Below are 18,650 nucleotides of genomic sequence, written 5' to 3'. Positions count from 1 at the left end.
AAGCTGTCCGACGTATTCATGAGGGGGCGGGGTTGGAGCGTGGCTAGGGGCGTTGACTGCCGCCTAGTGCGTGGCAGCCACTGCCGGCCTATGGAGCGAGCGGGGCAGTCCGGGAAGAGGCAGCGCCTCGGACCGCCCCTTCATGAATACATCGGACAGCTTTGCTAGCTGTCCGATGATTACATTGTACTCCGCCGCAGTGTTTGATTGCGTTACCGGAGGTTTCCGGTAACGCTATCACTCTAACACTGCGGCGTTTGATCAAGCACTAGGAGCTGCTTACTTTAGTAAGCAGCTCCTGGTGACGAAAATTGAGGTGACAGGTCCTCTTTAAGCGAGTGCCAGGCTGCGCTATGCTCAGCAATTTTAGCAGGATGGGAAACTGGTGAGGGTCAGTGCAAATATACACCAGTCAGGGTCTGGTAGATTTATGCACCAGCGCGGCTGCGTCTCTGGATATATTAGTAGTCAGAGTCTCCTGATGTATCCGGCGGCACAAGAAGGGCGTTGCTTAATCATATGCCAGCACATGATAAATCTCCCCTAACTTATCCCCTAAATTTATCAGAGCTTGTACACTTAAAATCTAGAGTACTAGCCCTTGTATAGGTACAATTCCTAGAACATGGTCAAGAGTTGCACCTATTTCCCTCCTTATGCCACTTCAAAACCAAGTGGACGTGTGGGGTGTGAAAGGGCCACAGCTGACAGCCTGTGCACAAGCCTTTCAGGCACAAAACATGGGCCTGGTGTAGAACTGGCCCGCTGGCACAGCACTGCCACCAAGTTTATCAGTGGAGGCTTTAAAAGCTGGCTTAGTGTGTGACAGATGTGCCCCTGTGCGCGCTAGGCGAGACTGATGCATGCTGATCAAACAAGATCCAATTTATGTACGCAATGTTTCCACACAGAGGCTGTCCTTCATCTACACAAAATAAAAAATGGCTGTGTAGCAAAAAAAACAAAACAACAAAACAAATCTACTCGAATACATGTAGTAATGAACTGCAACTCCACACTGACTACAGGTGTGACACGGTGAGCACAGGACAAGGGATTGTGTCCAATAGAGAAGAACGACGTTCTAAAATTTAATTGTCGCAAACACTTACAATTTTGCATCCGCAAAGGATCGAACCAAGCATTGGTCTTTCTTCACTGATGTATCATCACTGCAACTAGGAGAAACAACCTGAAAAGGAAAAACATTAACACTTTAGTATCAACGTAACAAAATTTACCGATCACGTTCATGTTGTGCACTTTGCGGTGACCGGTCATACTTTTTTGAGTGAACAAAAACAGTCCTAAAGATCAACTGGAGATGTGGCAATGTATCATTTAGTCACGTCACCGGTTCCGTGATCAACATCTGGGGTCAAGACAACTTCATGCAAATTTGCAACCCTGACCCTATTACTGCTTAAATATCCACAACTTTGGCCTAATGTGTACCCCTCTCCAGACTCTCAGCAGATGGGGCATCTCTGTATAGATGTGGTGTAAATTCTACTGCGCGACTCTTCTGTACCTTTGTACCTTGGAGAGGGTGCATAATATTAGGGAGTTGGGAGTGGCTGACAAGTGTCTGGCCATCCACCATATCACATGAATTGGGAGGTTAACTTTCCTAGTATAATGAATTTTTTTTTCCTTTGGGAGTAGGAAGGATATTGCTGACCCAACTAAGAAGCCTAAAAAAATCCCAAACTTATGTGCAACAGTTTCATTCTCTGCTCCATTTCTACTGCAGACAACAGAATTTCTGTCCACAGCCGAAACAGAGTAATATGTCAGCCGTGCTGCAACCGGCTTGCGTTTCCAACCCAACCTTGATAAATAGGCTTTTTCTATATACAGGAATTCCCGACAAAAGAAAGCAACGCAGCCCAGACAGAATGCCAGCTATGTATGGCTGTACTAAACTGCTAAGACAGGGCTGCCGGTGGACGGGTGCCAAGCCAACTTTTAAAGAGGCAATGAACAGATGTTACAGAGAGACTGCGGTTTCCACAGAGAGTCAGGGATAGGTTACAAAAGAGCAGATTACAATGTAGGCTTTTACAGGACTGATAGTGACCAGACGTATCATTGACCTTCTCAGAATACCACAGCTTCCACAGGACCTGGTCATGTGTCCATTGTTGTGTGCCAGAAAAATGGGAAAATAAGGTCAGCTCTGCACCAGCCAGTGATCTTACACGAAGCTTCAGTGGCACTGTGGACATTTGGGAGGTCACTATGCTGCGTCGCAGTTCTGTCCAGCAGATGTGAGTGTACATGCACCCGATTGTTTCCCATAGAAAAAGCCTCAGGTGAAACTGGCCTGAAGTGTACAAGTTGTGAGACACAGTCATCAGCACATCACATAACGGATCAGATACCAATATATCTCAGAAACCCCATACATGAGATACTTGACCCCCTTCTACCCCTGGCAAAGCTGCGTGTGGATGTTGTGGCGCACATGAAAACGGAGCTGTAACACCATCCGCAGGTGCAGTGCATTATATGAGCTTGTATTTGCCAGGACGCCATTGTTTGCAGGGCCTTCCATTTACTACATTAGTCAATACCATTATTAGCTCTTGCTTGCAGCCACCAGCAACTAGAAGTAACAAACGCAAAAGTAAAAAAAAAAAAAAAAAAAAAAAAAAACAAAAAGGGCAAGCCAAAAGGAAACAAACTTTTGAGATTTTTTTCTTAATTATGTGAGGGTTGGGATTTCTGATACCCCCAAACATTTATCTGGATGCAAAATAGAAAAAAACTACATACATCATATCCCTGAGAGAGCTATGGGAGTCAAACCCTCTAAGAGGCCATCAATATTAAAGAAATCTACCATCAAAGTCCATCATGATAACTGTCCACTGTCCTCCTTCCTTCCTAAAATCACCTTTTAAAATTATGCGTTATAACAGATCACAAGAGGAAGTGTCAGCACACAGTTGGGGGGTGGGGATCTAGCACAGTAATTCCCTGAGAATCTGCTGCAAGGAGGGACTCTGGTAACACCCCCCCCATTCTTACTAGCAACATTAGAGTTGATTTTAGAGAGATGGAGGCCAAGGGTAATGACATCCCTTACTTCACTGCCACAACCCCCGATTTTATGTAACAAATATACCAACACACTGTTTCCTGGCATGTATTTGTCCGTCCTCTCTGCTAAATTTGTACAGCGTTTACTTGGCAGAAGCAGTGAAAAGGTGCCCTTTATTTGTGGCTCAGGAAGCATGATACATTTGGTGTATCCCATCTAACCATATCAACTAGTTGTCTTGGTTGGCAACAACAGATTGGTGCACGTTGCTTTGTTTCTAGTCAGCCCTTTCCTCCTCCTTCAATACCCTCCCCATGTCTAGTTAGGAGTAAACATGTCTCTAGCAATTGGAAAATGTTTTAGACAAGGTTTTTTTTAAGTACATTTATCTTGGTAAACTTTCGCTTATACATTCATTTCTCCCAATGGAAGTCCACACTATGAAAAGCGCTACAGACACTTCGTCAAATTCATGTGAACACTGAACAGTTGTGAACAGCTGGAAAGTTTCAATAACAGATTCATATCTATATACGTCTATATAGCCAAGAGACCCTTACCCAAAAAGCCTGATCCCGAGTGAGGAGCCCAGTGTGTCCAAGGAAATCTACAGCATCCTACATTCATGTCTCATACAGATTTAATTAAACACTGCACTGACAGTGCTCAATACCATTATAAATGCACTCACCACAGCCGTATAGCATTGTTTAGTAGAGCTGCAGTTCACATTCACAACTTTTCCCAATAATTCATCCCCAATCCGTTTCACGTCGTCATCCTCCTCTTCACTGCTACTTTCTTCTTTCTCGTCTTCTGTCCTATTAAAGAAATATGGTGGAAGACAGGAGTTAGGTCTAGGCAGTACCTGATCTTTTATAACTAGAAGACCCTCTCCAGGTAGAAATATTTTGAGTACTCTAATGAAATTAGATAACCCATTAAACCATAAGTAGAAAATAAAAATACGAACAACAGAAGTAGTGTTTCTAACACAGGAACATTGGTAAATGATACCATCACTTCCTGATCAGTTGTGTCCATTCGGTGCAAAGTAATCAACCATTCTGTGAATCTCAGATAATCCTATACAAATATTCTATCCAGACACTCTATAGCTCAATTGAAATCACCTTTTTAGAAGAAGCATTCCACACGTTAGACAAAAAAAAAAAAGGCTTTAAAAATTATGCAAATCAGCCTGTGAGGGGCTCGAGGCTTAACAAACAGCTACAGACCCCAGAGCCCTTCAGGTTCTGCCACAATAAAGTTTATTTCTTGAGCGATTTTGAGTGTCCGTATCTGTGGATAGGAGATAACTTTAATAGTTGGTAGAACGCCTTTAAGGAGATGTTGAATTTTGCATAGAACATTTCAACATGTACTAGCGAGAGCCTATGAGGCAGAAATGTGGATTAGAGACATTTTCCAATTTTGCTCTGTGCCACAGATCATTTCTTTGGAATTTCTGGAATCACCAGTGTATTACTAGAGGCAGAATATTAGGGCATCTAATGCAGATATCAGAAATACTTATGAAACAAGTGAAGACGGCCTAGATCAGTGATGGCTAACCTATGGCACTGGTGCCAGAGGTGGCACTCGGAGCCCTTTCTGTGGGCACTGAGACCACCACCAGAGAGGACTTCAGGTATCTTCCTGCAGTCCCAGACAGCCCAGGACTTGGTGTGCACAGAGCTATTTTAAAGTGACAGCTCTACCTGGGACTATTATCTGCTTTATTGGTGTCCTCAGGGTGCTGGTATTAATGAAAACTGTGACAGAGAAGGGAGTATAAATCACAAATTAAAATTTCTGTGTTGGCACTTTGTGATAAATAAGCGGGTCTTTGATGTAGTTTGGGCACTCGACCTCTAAAAGGTTTGCCATCACTGGCCTAGATGGTCCATACAGAACTACCAGTGATTTATTGTTGATGTCATATTGTAGAAAAACTCAAAAGTGTCTTGAAACAAAAGCCATTGTGCATAAAGTCACAGATGTCATTTAGCACAAATTCCGTCTCACCCAGCGGTGCTCTATATTTATGCTTTTGTAGACAAGGGAGTAATCTCTATGGTAACATTATAATTGAAGAGTGGCTGCCACTCCAGTAAACAGGTCGCTGGACTGGAATTTCCCAGGCTTTCAGAGAAAAAGGAGTAAATATTTTAAAGGCTCATATTATGATCATTCCGCCACCATATTATAATCCAGCAAAGAGTGGGAAAAAAAAAAAAAAAAAAAAAAAAAAAAAGGTTTCCATTATACATGGCTTCCTCAAGTAAAACGGATCAGGGATATATGAGATACACAGAGGGGAGATTTGCTTGATGCTTACATTGGAAGGGACGACCTCCTTCCCCGGTTGGATTTTTTCCCAATGACGGGAGTGCCAAAATGCTCTGGATTGGTTAGTGGAAGTTGGTCCAAAGTCTGCAAGAAACAAGAACATGTTATTAAACGGAGAACAATAAACATATATGAATCTACTGAGAAACCTTCATTAGATTTACCTCACTCTCAGCAAAGTGCCTTTCCCCTTTCAAACACAGGGACGTCCGTCTTAGAGTCCTTTCATCACCATCGTCAAAGACTAGAAGAGGAAAAGCCATACATAACCCATAAAAAGCAGATCACTCAAGATGGAGTAAACGGCAGTGCTACAATGTAAAGTGAACAAGATGTGGAAAGTAACACGGTTCATACAGTGACTTCCTTGCTATTTTTACACAAAACCCCAAAGTGATCACCTTGTGTAGTAATAACTTGTGCAAGGTAATGCTACATAATGGAGTCCACAAGTCATTGCAAGGAGTCCACTGCCACCTTCTGTAAAGCAAAGTCACATCTTCTATGGTCAGATTGAATACAGGGTGTTAACAGGAGTATGGCCACCACACACTTTGGACCTCAGGGCTGTGCCAAAATTATAACCATTGGTAATTTTTTCCTATTTGGGCATATGGATGTCAGAGCAGCACCACTGGCCACTCTGATCCAGAAGAAGAAACCACTCACATGTCAATACATGCAAATTACCTACATATAAGATGTATGCTTCCCATGCAGCAGCAACTGTAGGAAGAAACACTCAACTGGCTGCGATTTCACCAGCAAAACAAGCTGCTTCTAGAGCCGCTAGGAAGACCTGGTGAAAAGCATGAAAAGTTTTACTTCCTAGTTGTGCGTGTTGCTAGCTGCGAGCAATATCCAGAGAAAGATCACAGCCCATTGCAGCCAACTTTCTCTGTGTAATTCATGAACTGTTCCTTAAGTCATTACTTAACCATCAGCTTATATTTTCGCAGATCAGCCCGTCTTTCTGGCTTCATAGTAAGACAACTGCTCATATTTGTCTATTTAATCCCCTCTACTCCTAATAACAAATCTATAGACTAACTCAGTTGTATTTATGCTATTGAATATGCAATGTAAGCTTATACTCACCCACAGTATACCAACTCGCATCAGTCAGCTTACTAATAACTGCTTCCTGGAGAGATCCATCAGGTGCTTTCATTTCAACAGTGGCGCCAACCTACAAGACACCAATAGTAAAGGTTACAGGATGCACAAATTTATACTAAAGCTTGGCATTCATTGGTCTTTAAGGCAAGCTTACACCTAGGTGCAGGGGAGAGGAGGGACGATTGCTCCTCATCCCTCCCCTCTACATATGGAGGCTGGTGTCCAGCGCCATAATATAGAACATGTTCTACATTTTTGTTTGCATGGTCACGGGTGCGGTGAGACAGCGCTTGCTTATCATACCACCACCGCGTGCCACAGACTTTTGTGGTTTGTGATCATGGGGCCTAACAACGATGGCTCGGTTCTATTTCTGTTAGAGTTCTGATGTTTCTGATGGTGAGGATAGCATAGTTTGCTGCATTATTCTTTCTGGAAAAATACATCAGAACTTTTGCTTGTCCAAAAGTTTTAAACTATAGCAGCTTTCTTCCAAATACAGCGCCACAGCTGACCATGGATTGTGCTGGTATGGCAGCTCAGCTATACAGAGATGAAGAGAGCTTAGTTGTAACACCACACGCTAAGCACGGTCAGGTCTGGCAGTGTTTGTGGTAGAAAGCAGCCATGTTTTTTAACCACTGAGCAGAGGGAAAAAAAAAAAAAGAAAAAAAAAAGCAGACTGGTTTCAAAGTAGCTTTTAATTTAATTAAAAATATTTATATCAAAGAAAGAAAAATGAAACACATCCTATGTCAAGTCCTATGACATGTAGTGCACTACTTAGGCAGAGTTCACACCACATCTAGGTTTTACGTTACACTCTCTATTTAAGAACGTAACGGCAATAAAAAAAGTGAATGTTTTTGGTTACCACATAGAGCCGCCCAGTAACAATTATGGAGTAAAAAAAAAAAAAAATGGAACTCTACACCAATTTTTCCACTGTTACGGAATGTGTACTGGAACCTAACGAATGATGGTGTGAACTTGGCCTAACGCTACTGCTTGTCCTCAGAGATAGTAGAAGAAGCAGGAATGGACAAGCTGCTGACTTTCCATCGCAGAATTTTCTTTTTGTGGCAGTAAACCTGCAAAAAGCTGACTACAGCACAGGTCGCTTTGTGCTGAAAGAATCTGGCCTTGAGTCGTCCCAGCTCCACCTGCAGACAACAATATGGCAAGACTTAACCCCTTATTTTCTCCATCTTTACACTAAAAACATTCATCCAAATTATTCCTAAGTTTGCAGGAGAAGATAATACTGGGGGTTATTCTCTCTGGTGGCTGCAGAAACCTTCCACTCTCAAACAGTCATGATTACAGCTGACCTTGCAGTCTTCCCCATCCACCTCCAGCTCTTTTCCCCAGTGCCCAGAACATACTACGGTATAATGAGACATCATCGCATCCTCTAAATGTAAAGGAAAGCTGGGGCTGCAGGAGCAGTGAGCGTCAGCAGATTGTAAGCATCCAGATCTGAGACCTTACCTGCCACACCAAGACCAGATCCAAAAACACACCATAAAATACTATGTTCATTTACACAAGAGATTTCTTGCAATAACCATTTTGAAGGAAAACTTCAAAACCTGAACCCATCTAAAAATTATGCGTATATAACTAATTGTATCGAGGAAACAGAGGACATTCTATTCATACGATAATTCAACATCTCTCTCAATATCAGCCAAACCCCCAGATACATTAGACACATGAAAATATGCTCCACGTCAATCCCAAGCATTAAGCAGGTGACAATGAACTTCTCCGCCATGCACACACATCAGCCAATTAATTTGGGATAACTCCATATTGGAGAATACCAACTACAAAGTTTGTCTGACACTGGAATTATGGACATGTTATTTAATGACCACCACAATGGCGAGTGTTAGTTTTTAATCAGAGGAAAATCACATTAATAGATTGAGAGAATCTAGTGGTATTACTGCTCTGAGCCATAGTTTTAAAAGCGTTGTTCAATAACAAGTTAGCCCCTATCCACAGGATCCTTGGGTGGTTCACAGTGATGGAACCCCACAAACCACGAGAAAGGAGATTTCTTGTACCCCCACTTGCAACCTGAAAGAACGGAGCAGCCAGTTGCAACCTGAAAGAACGGAGCAGCCAGTTGCAACCTGAAAGAATGGAGCAGCCAGTTGCACATGTATGCTGCCGCCCCAATTACCCTCAATGGAACATTAGTCTGGGTACAACGTCACTGAGACCTCCACCAAACAGCAAGTTGGCCACTATCCAATGTCACTGGACAACCCCTTTAAGTCAAACATCTAGAGGGGGCACTTCCTTCACCCTTTGTGACATTTATTTGCACCAGTCAAACGAACCAGGATTTTCTTCGGGAGACAACCTTCTGTTAAAACGCTAAAAGAACATGTGAATATATATTTTACATAACACAGAGGATGAGATACACCTACCCTTAGTGGCCCTTTAACTTGGTCATCCTGCACCAGTTGTGTAGAGCTGTCTTGTTTCAGAGTGACCTGTAAATGAAGCCACAATCAGATAACTATTTTCTAGTGCCGGCACAGTAAAACACAGCACCTCGTGGAGGGAAGCAGAAGAGTAAATCAATTAGAGGTTTGGAAATCCAATTATCGAGCAACTGGCACAGGCGTGAAGAGGTAGGTCACAGGGAATACACCGCTGGCATTTCTGAACCAAGTCGATGACAAGATGTTCTGGTTTATATAGACTTTATATGGAAAGGGCTGATAATAAACCTGATATGATGATGCAGAGACTGCATTAACAAGAGAATTAGAAGATGACTGTTATAAGGACAAAACACACAATCTATCGAGCCTGGTAAGTTGACCACCGGCCGCTGCAGGTGGAGAATGAAGAAGTGGTAAATCCAATACAAGTTAACAATCACCTGGATGCAACTACTTGTGGTCATACCACCAGGCAAGGCAGGAGTCGGAAGAGGTGTGCGGAGGTCCCAGAGATGGGATCCTTGTCTGACACTTCAGGCAAATCCTGCGGGAATATCCCTTTAAGAATTAAATGTCACTTTAGAAGGAAATGACTGGTCTCTGTTCTCATGCAACATCACTGCAGACATCAAATCATCAAGTTCCCTGGTAAACAGAGAACCAGCAGAGTTATTTCTATTTCATAATGTATGTGAGTCCCATGTCTGTAGCAGGAATACCTGCCTTTTGGATTTGGGCTTGCTGCTAGTACTCTTACAATAAATATGGACGCGTTCTTCTAGTGCTGTACTGGATCACGTACCTTTACTTTCACCAAACGTTTAACAGTTTTAATCTTTGCCTCGCAGAAGGCACCCCGGTATTTAGCGCTGACATCTGTCCCCACTGTTAGGTAGGCAGGCTCATCCGCTGCCTAAAGAGACAAAAAGAATGCAGAAACAAACTTACAATCCACACAACAACAAGAACCATTACAGTAATTTACAATAAACATAATACATACTTATAATTTACTGGGCTGGAGAAGTATAAAAAGTGGCTCATTCTAATGTGACCACCATTGTCACTTGCCATATGGCACCAGAGAATTTCTGTACTGCAGCTAAAAATTATTAGACACTTAAAAAGTTTGCAGAAATTCCTTAAACTAAAAATTCATTCACACCATTGAGCATGTAACCCCAAGGGCACATTCAGCTGTAGTGGAAAGAAAATGCTGACTATTTCACAAATCTGTATAAATCTTTATAGTCATTCATCTGTTTTTATCTTTAGATCACTTAGCAATCATATAAATCTGCAGCATATCTATTATTATGAAGATGTCAATCAGATCTGCCACTTAACCTGAGGCAGAACCTGAAGAGAGGGCTTCAGGGCACCCATGTCTAGGTTTATCCCATACTCTGCTGCAGAATCAACCCACACATTACTCTAAGGCTTCACAACAAATACAGTTGCGTAACATGTGACCAAAGATTTGTGCGATTTATCTGAAACTTGCATGTCAAGACTATTTCAGAAAGATCTGCAGGCGGACCTGCAATTCTGTTGCATGCAAATTGACAAATGTGTGCAACATAAGCCATGCTGGAAAAGTAATATGCAACCGTATACAATAAAAACAAATCTGCTGGAGTTTTGGTAACTATGTCACAATGCAACTTTGCAATCTGCATGCCACGTCACAAAATTTACTGTTAGTGCATAATATTATTGAATCAATAATTGCTTAATGTAATGCAATATTGAAAACAGAAAGCAGCTTCAATCGTGCCCACATTGGGAAGGTAAATGATACATCAGGGGGTATACTATATGCAATGCTACCTTCACAGAGGTGTTTAACAAGAGCATGTAAAATGATAACAGGGTCAGATTTGTCGCATGTCATCTCGTTCGCAACAGTGGCTCCCAATACAGATTTTCAGTCCCATGAATTTTTTTTACCAGTACCTATATGATATATACATGTCAATGTTGCAGTTATATTACTGGGGCAGAAAATAGGCGACACCAGCAAACAGACAGACATTGATCTGTTTTAGAAAGTTGTTCATCGAGTGCTGAGGTCACTGGGAGGCTGTTGATGGCCGGATATAGATATAGGATTCAGAATATCAGCTTTCATAAGGGAGGGCTCTTACATACACAATCCAAACAGGTCCAGACTATTCCGAATCACGCATCAGAGGTCTGTATTGTATGCTATGTGTGTGTTAGATATATAGATAGATATATATATAATCTTTAACACACACACACACACAATACAGACCTCTGCTGGCCATATGCATGATTCAGAATTGCCTGGACCTGGTTGGATTATGTGTGTAGGAGCCCTGTCTTATGGAAGCGGATCGATATTCTCAATCCTCTAAACTCTGCTACAGGTCTCCAGTCGCAGCTTATTCTCCTCTCCCCATTGCAATACACTTGCACACAAAGCTCAGCTGAGCGTACAAGTACAAGGTGGAGATGGGAGAAAAAAAAAAAGTGAGAAATCTCATCTTGTGGGCAGCCATTTCTTCTGATCCCCCATACACGTGTGCTCTCAGATAGCAAGTGTTCTCAATAAGAGCTCAAATTCAATGTTACCCACCATTCTTATCCCAGACATCTGCCCTCAACGGGGATCGCAAACATCTCAATGTAAATAAGATTAATAAGCAGTTTCTTCCAATGTTTATCTAGTGTATATTGTCAAGATTTAGTTCTCAGTTATTTACAATTTATATTGTTCCACATCAGGATTGTTTTATACAAAACACAAATATTTCCCATTCAGATGTTCTACATAGACCTTCCTCCACTGCACTGCGCTTGGAGGAAAGATGACAAAACTGTGTAGCTGACAATAAATGTCACAGTCACGTCCAAAGTGTATGTGAATCGGTCGTTGCATCATGACACCAGGGCCGCTCTCCCTCGCAGTCTGTCCCCATATACTTCTAATGAAATGAGTAGGACCGCTGGAATTCTTTCGAGGGAGATTTCACAGTAAAGATATAGAGAGCAAAGACTATACTATGTTATATGGTACGATCAGTGACCATACATATTAGAGAACCTTCAGCTGAACCAACTAATGTATATGGGGTGCCCCAACCATCCCCTGATGGCAGATATTGAGCATAAATGGAGGACAACAACAACATGTTCAGACGTGGGCATTTTTTCTGCTGCGTTTTATAACGCGTCGAGGAAAGCCGCATCCTATAAGAGCGTGCGTTTTTCCCAATGTGTTTGCACCATGTTGCAAAACACAACAAAAACATGACCGAATCGCGGCCTCCTGGAATATTAGCAGCAGCTTATTCCCCTCTCCCCGGTGAGAACACATGCACACTCGATTACCAAGGTGTATCGCCATCTTGGTAAGAGAGTGCACCTCCCTTTAACCCTACGTTCCCCACTACACATCTTTTGCCAGTACTGAATAACCCAAATCAACTTTGATACCGTGAAAAGCACTCCGCGTGTTACAATAATTATCTACACACAAGTCACAAAAGGGAAATGCCAAACATGATATGAATAGACGACATGCCCCGGTATTAAAGGGACATAACGGCTGAAAGTAAAATTTAAAAGGGGCACAAATTATCAGAAGAGCCCCAGCTTTGCAACTTATAAGGCCAGACCATGTGCACGGGATTAATACAGAACTTCCTCCAAGCCTTGTGATCAATATCTCTCAAGATGCTGCCCCTAGACTCAGGGCACGTGCGGGGGAGCTCATTGCTTTGCCCTACATAGTAAAACTCACAGGATGCATCTGACTTGCATATAAAGCCCTAAGCAAACAGACAAGCACAAAACTGATAAAAGGAGGCAAACGCCAGGGAAAGTTCCTCAGGGAGTATAGTAACTAAGCAGGCAGCATATGCTAGAGCAGAACCACAAGAAAGAAGCAGTACAAACTGACACGTCTAAAGCTAGTGACAGTGAGCGTCATAGCCGGCTCTGAAGAGATGAAGTGCCAAAGTAAACACTGCCTAAACCCTACGGCGCTCTCTGTGAACAAAGTATGGGCAGATGAAGCAGTGCCGAGCCGGTCACCTCTCTCTTTATTGCACTGTGATAAGGCTCTGCGTGTAATAAGACTAGAGACATCAGGCAGCACCGCACTCTACTACAGACGTACAGCATGCACACGTGTTACATACACTGAGGGTGCAGCTACATGTATGACCAGTGACGGGCAGCCATGGCACCGCTATCCTCACCTGCTGGAGGTATTAAGGTCTTACCTTCATCGTCCAAGGTTATTTGAGGGATTCCAGCTCGAAGATTTGTCTTCACTACAACTGCAAGGAAGAAGACGAGACAGACATGTTACATCATAATATATTCCATAGAGTAGTGACCACTCAGGTTGGCCTTGTGCCCCCCTGTCTAAGTGAAGGTGGGGGGCAGTAGTACACGGCGCTCCCTGCTGGATGACAGCACAGACTACCAGCCTCCATACTACACCATAACCACATACTAACAGTAGTGACCTCTCAGGTTGGCCTTGTGCCCCCCTGTCTAAGTGGAGTTGGGGGGTAGTAGTACACGGCGCTCCCTGCTGGGTGACAGTACAAACTACCAGCCTCCATACTACACCATAACCACATACTAACAGTAGTGACCTCTCAGGTTGGTCATGTGCCCCCCTGTTTAGGTGAAGATGGGGGTAGTAGTACAAGGCGCTCCCTGCTGGGTGACAGCACGAATTTCCAGCCTCCAAACTACACCATAACCATACACACAGGGTAGTGACCTCTCAGGTTGGCCATATGCCCCCCTGTCTAAGTGGACGTGGGGGGGTAGTAGTAGTACACAGCGCTCCCTGCTGGGTGACAGCCTCCATACTACACCATAACCATATACTCAGGGTGGTGTAGTGACCTCTCAGGTTGGCCATGTGCCCCTCTGTCTGGGGGTAGTAGCACACGGCGCTCCCTGCTGGGTGACAGTGCAAACTTCCATCATGTTTCAAATCTAATTGACAACAATGGGGACCCCAGTTTTTTGGTGCCCCCCTCCCCCCTGACAGTGACCTGACAGCCCAGTGTCATAGACACCAGAGCCCACCACCTGAGGGGGGCATGTGAGGGCAGGACTGGGGGTGCAGCCCCTGTCACAGCTTCCCGGCAGGATCAGGGTGGTCTGGATGTGCAGAGGGGGAGCCTGGCTTTGTCACGTCGCCATTTCTGGCTGGATCCGTGTCAGAGCCCTTCACCCCCGGCCTGAGCGCATCCCCCTGCGGGCTCCCTGGTGGAAGTTGTCCGCAGGGTGACACGGACATGCCCCGGCAGCACGTATGCCCACTGCCCCCTCCTCCCTCTCCGCAGACACTTCCCGGCTTCCCCGCACTTCTCCCGCTGCCGCTTCGCACCCCCCCGGCTCCCGGCGCTCCGCAGCCGCCGGCCATTCAGTTCCCAGCGCCGTCACCTACCTCCAAACTCCGGCCGGAGAAGTCAGCGCCCGGCCAAGCCGGATGCCCCGAGCTGAAGGATCCCGCCCCCCCCTCCTAACCCCGACACCGTAACCTCATCCCTCCAGCGCAGCCCCGGACCCTAAAGTGACCCCAAAACGGGTGAAAGTTGCACTCACACACTCGGCTCCTACAACTCCCCACTTGCACGGAACTGCAAGCAATAAACGAAATAACAAGCTGTTGAGCAGAACCAATCCTTCTCCGAAGACCATTGGCTCATCCTCATGCCGTGGGGAGCAGACACAGCGCCTAATTGGTCGGAAGATACAAAACGCTGATTTGCTGCGGGAATGAAAAATTATGATTGGCTCTTCAGAATACAGGTATGATCATACTGCATGCGGATTGGTTCATTCTGATCCTTGATGTGTATTGGATCTCTGACAGCGAAGACAGGCCCTCACTGCGTACGAGTGGACAGCGGGCATCCGGATGAAGTTAAAGGAACGCTGATTGGCTGCACGGATTGAGGGCTGAAGCTGTCCCTGTCATGTCATTGGCTGCACTGTTTCCTGGAAACGGAACTAAAGCCGAGTTTAGAGCGAGCTGAAAGGGCTGCGCAAGGGGGCGGGGACAGATGCGCGCTTAGGCGGAGTGCGCATGCGCTCGCTAAAGGGCTCAGCGCCATTTTGTAAGGGGGATGTTTCCCATTTTATGCTTAGACGGACAGGAGGAGCGAGCTGTGCGGGAGGCGCAGGGCTGCGGGAGGCCGGCGGGCGCCATGGAGCCGGGCAGCGGGGCCTCTACAGCTATCCCCTCCGGACATACAGCGGATGAGGGCGCCGGAGGGGCACGTAACGGTAAGATAGACGCCTCCAGCCCGTCTCAGAGGTCACATCAAGGCTGTGACGTTGTTGGCATTGGAATCCATTTGCTGAGGTGACATCATCCGCGTCACAGGAAGTCCTGACTGGCAAAGGAGCGCGGCTTCCGCGTGTGCTGAGCCCTGTGCGGGCCGACAGCTGCTCGTAATGGCGGCCTGACGTGTCACATATACTCCGGGGGTGATGTCACTTTATGAATATTAGACTCAGTTCAGACTATCGTACAATCCTCCCTCCTTCACTGCGCGTTAGTTATATTCCCAGGGACATCCATGTAATCTGTGTCATCCATTATCTTCTGTTCTGCACTTTATTTTTGCCGCACTCCTTTTTTTTTTTGTTCCCGTTTGGAAAGAATTTGTGAGCAATGGATGCTGTCATTTTTACATTGCAGTCAATGGGAGACACAAATAATTAACATTTATTCCATTACTTTGCATAACTAGATGGATGATTTGTAGTAATACTGACTGTAACTGACACGTTTTCGGTTATGTTCAATATATCAATTTTTCTATTTATTTTAATTTAATGAAAATCCTGACAGTAGTGTGAACGTGGCCTGAGTCCTTATGCACACAACCGTGATGGGGTCCAAGATCTGGCCTCAAAATTTGTGGCACAATCGCGCTTATTCTGGGATGTGACCTTTATTTTGGGTTTTTATGCACACGACTTTGTGCTCATGCTGGTTACATCTAGCACACAGTGTCTGCATACGTCCGGAGATGTATTCTTCTCATTATATGGACACTTAAAGGGATTCCTTAGTGACATAGAAGTTGGCCCCTATCCTGCGGATAGCAGCTAACTTGCTGATCAGTGGGGGAAGCTGAGCGCTGTGCTCAGCAATCTCAGTGCCAAAGAGATAACTGGAGCTGCTGACGCGGGAGAGAACGGCTACTCAATTCATTTTGGGATACAACTGAGCCCTGATCTCATGATCTTTGGAGGTCCCATCAATGAGACCCCCCTCGATCAGTAAGTTATGTCACTGGAGAACCCCTTGAAGTTGGAATCAAACAGAACCTTTTTATAGGTCATTAAATGTTGCAGGTTTCTTTGGAATTGGTCACATGACATAAATGTGACCGTATTCATCTTGCTTTAACTCAGTTCACACCTCTTTCTGCAGCTTCCGTTCCCTCTTCTGTTATGAAATGGCACAGCAGCTCATGACCTTTGGTCATGGAAGTCAATGGAGAACGAAGACTTCTGCCACCAGTTTGACTGATGGTAGACTCGTAGAAGTCACATGTTTGTCTGTCACAGCTGTTGGAACTGTTCTTACGTTCAGGAGCGGCACGATTGTCAAGAGTTTACGTCACTTGAACGCCTCTGCACGACCCGCACCATCTCCGCCTGGAGAAATCGAGGTTTAGGTTTTTGTGGGTCAGAAGGGTCATTTTAAAGTGGTGGGTTTCCACCAGAGGCAACAGGACTTTTTTACTATAAGAACTGTCAATCTGTGGAGTAGCCTGCCTCAGATGCTGGTCACAGCAGGGACAGCAGAGAGGTTCAAGGGTCTAGGTGCCTTTTTTACACCCAAATAACAATGACTGTTATGTTATATAGATTTGTTTCCCCTAAATCTCTTCCTCATCCAATCCCTTCCCTTCCTTGGTTGAACTTGATGGACATGTCGTCTTTCAACCGTATAAACTATGATACTATGATGCCATCATAGTCCCGCCCAAAGCTTGGAGAGTGCAAGGCGTCAGCTTTCTGCATACTCCTTGGGCGGGACATGTATAGATTACAAGATGACGCTGCCTAGAGGCGCTCAGGTGGCGTACATTTTTTCTTGACAGTCATGCTGCTCCGTTCCAGTACCTGTGACTGACATCCCACATGTTAGTTCTACTAGTCTACCATCAGACTGGTGGTAGAAAACCTTTATCTGCATCTTTGTCTGAAAGATGAGATTCTGATATTCAACTTGACATCAAAAGCAAGTTTCTAGGTACCATAGAACCGCAGGTAGGAGTCTGAAGAGCCAATGCCCTGCAGATTCTAAACTTGGCTCATCGTATGCAAAAATGACTCTCTTCTGCTTATTTTTCAGAGGAGATCTAGCATATTGGAGGGAATTTTAAAGATATTTTGAATACTACCTGAAGGTGCTGGCAGATATATAAACGACAGGTGCAGCAGAAGGAAGTGACAGCAGAGGTTACTAGGGCGTGGAGTGGGCTTTGCTCCCACTCTAGAGAAGCTACTCAATGCCCTTCGAAAAACTTGTATATTAGATAGACCAGTGATGGCGAACCTTTTGGAGACAGAGTGCCCAAGCTACAACCAAAACCCACATATATGTTGCAAAGTGCCAACATGACAATATAAGCAGTATCTTATTGATCCCTGCTGTAAAAACCGGTTTTAATCATATTGGCATCCTGAGGACACCAATACAATAGAAAGATGGAGAACATTGGATTGTAGCTTTTCTCCAGGTAACTCGGAGCAGGAGCTCCATTGACAATCCATCTCTATCCACACTTTCCCGCTCCTCCTATAGTACTGGCAACCAAGGAAGTTGCTTTAAAATAGCTCTGAGCATGGCATGTCCTGGGCTGTATTGGACCACAGGAGAAAGCATTGAGGCATATTTAGCAAACTCTGTGTTGGGGTGAAGGCCTGGGTGCCCACAGAAAGGGCTCTGAGTGCCATAGGTACCCGTGCCATAGGTTGGCCACCACTGAGGTTAGACCTTGTTATATGGTTAGGAAAGGATAGATTATGGTTTAGGTTATGAAAGGGAACCTACCGTAATGAGTAGATTCCTGATGGTAGGTGTCCTTTTTTATGTGCCAAAACACAAATGAAACGGTATTCTCTGCTTTCTCCCAGTTACCTGCACACCTGTCTGGGTGGTCTCGGCTCACATAGCATTGCTTTAGCCCACTGCTGACAAGTCATAAGCAAATACCTGGCAGCACCAGATCACCAGGAGGAAGCTGAGGCAAGTGCTGTTAATTATATTTTTGTTGTAAACTATATTTACACTTCTGTTTTAATCTAACCTACAAGGCTGAACACCCCTTTAACCCAAGAGGCACATTACTAAAAATAACATGGCCGCATACTTTCCTATCTGCTGTCTCGGAGCTTCCCCAGAGGGATTTTGTTTCCTAGGCGCTAGAGCAGTGACAATCCTATTACATTGCACCCACTAATAGCTCAAGCTTCAATACTACAGCCTAGTGAAAACCTGTGGGGCAAGGGGACCTCAAAGATGGGTGTGTGACTGTAATATTAACATTGTCAGCGTTACAGTATTACCTAGGAAAAACATTTTAGGCCAGGGACCTAAATACAGACTTGTACAAACCTTAGTCATGGGTGCTCCATGCAGAATG

General features: G+C 44.6%; 1 protein-coding gene and 1 long non-coding RNA gene across 4 annotated transcripts in view; one reads left to right on the top strand and one right to left on the bottom strand.

Annotated features, from left to right (window-relative positions):
- The window catches only part of ARID4A (AT-rich interaction domain 4A), a 40,093-nt gene extending 24,956 nt beyond the window's left edge, over positions 1–15,137 (bottom strand). Inside the window, exons 1-9 of one of the 2 annotated variants that reach the window (XM_072115772.1) lie at positions 14,803–15,137; positions 13,236–13,292; positions 9,785–9,895; positions 8,962–9,027; positions 6,497–6,587; positions 5,563–5,642; positions 5,388–5,482; positions 3,738–3,867; positions 1,113–1,192 (exon numbers count right to left, since the gene is read on the bottom strand). In XM_072115772.1, the coding sequence (XP_071971873.1) occupies positions 1,113–1,192; positions 3,738–3,867; positions 5,388–5,482; positions 5,563–5,642; positions 6,497–6,587; positions 8,962–9,027; positions 9,785–9,895; positions 13,236–13,241 (659 nt within the window). In that variant the 5' untranslated portion in view covers positions 13,242–13,292; positions 14,803–15,137. Of the gene's footprint in view, positions 1–1,112; positions 1,193–3,737; positions 3,868–5,387; positions 5,483–5,562; positions 5,643–6,496; positions 6,588–8,961; positions 9,028–9,784; positions 9,896–13,235; positions 13,293–14,583; positions 14,748–14,802 lie in introns of those variants that run through there. The other variant, XM_072115770.1, reaches the window with a different exon arrangement.
- Positions 15,083–18,650, top strand: part of LOC140069730 (uncharacterized) — a 21,787-nt gene continuing 18,219 nt past the window's right edge. The window contains exons 1-2 of one of the 2 annotated variants that reach the window (XR_011848840.1): positions 15,083–15,267; positions 18,142–18,253. This is a non-coding gene — a long non-coding RNA (uncharacterized lncRNA). The remainder of the gene's footprint in view (positions 15,268–18,141; positions 18,254–18,650) is intronic. The other variant, XR_011848839.1, reaches the window with a different exon arrangement.

The sequence above is a fragment of the Engystomops pustulosus genome, chromosome 7, assembly GCF_040894005.1.
Source record: "Engystomops pustulosus chromosome 7, aEngPut4.maternal, whole genome shotgun sequence".
NCBI lineage: Eukaryota > Metazoa > Chordata > Amphibia > Anura > Leptodactylidae > Engystomops > Engystomops pustulosus.
Note: the sequence above shows the minus strand (reverse complement) of the source record. Positions and strands in the feature narration are given on the sequence as shown.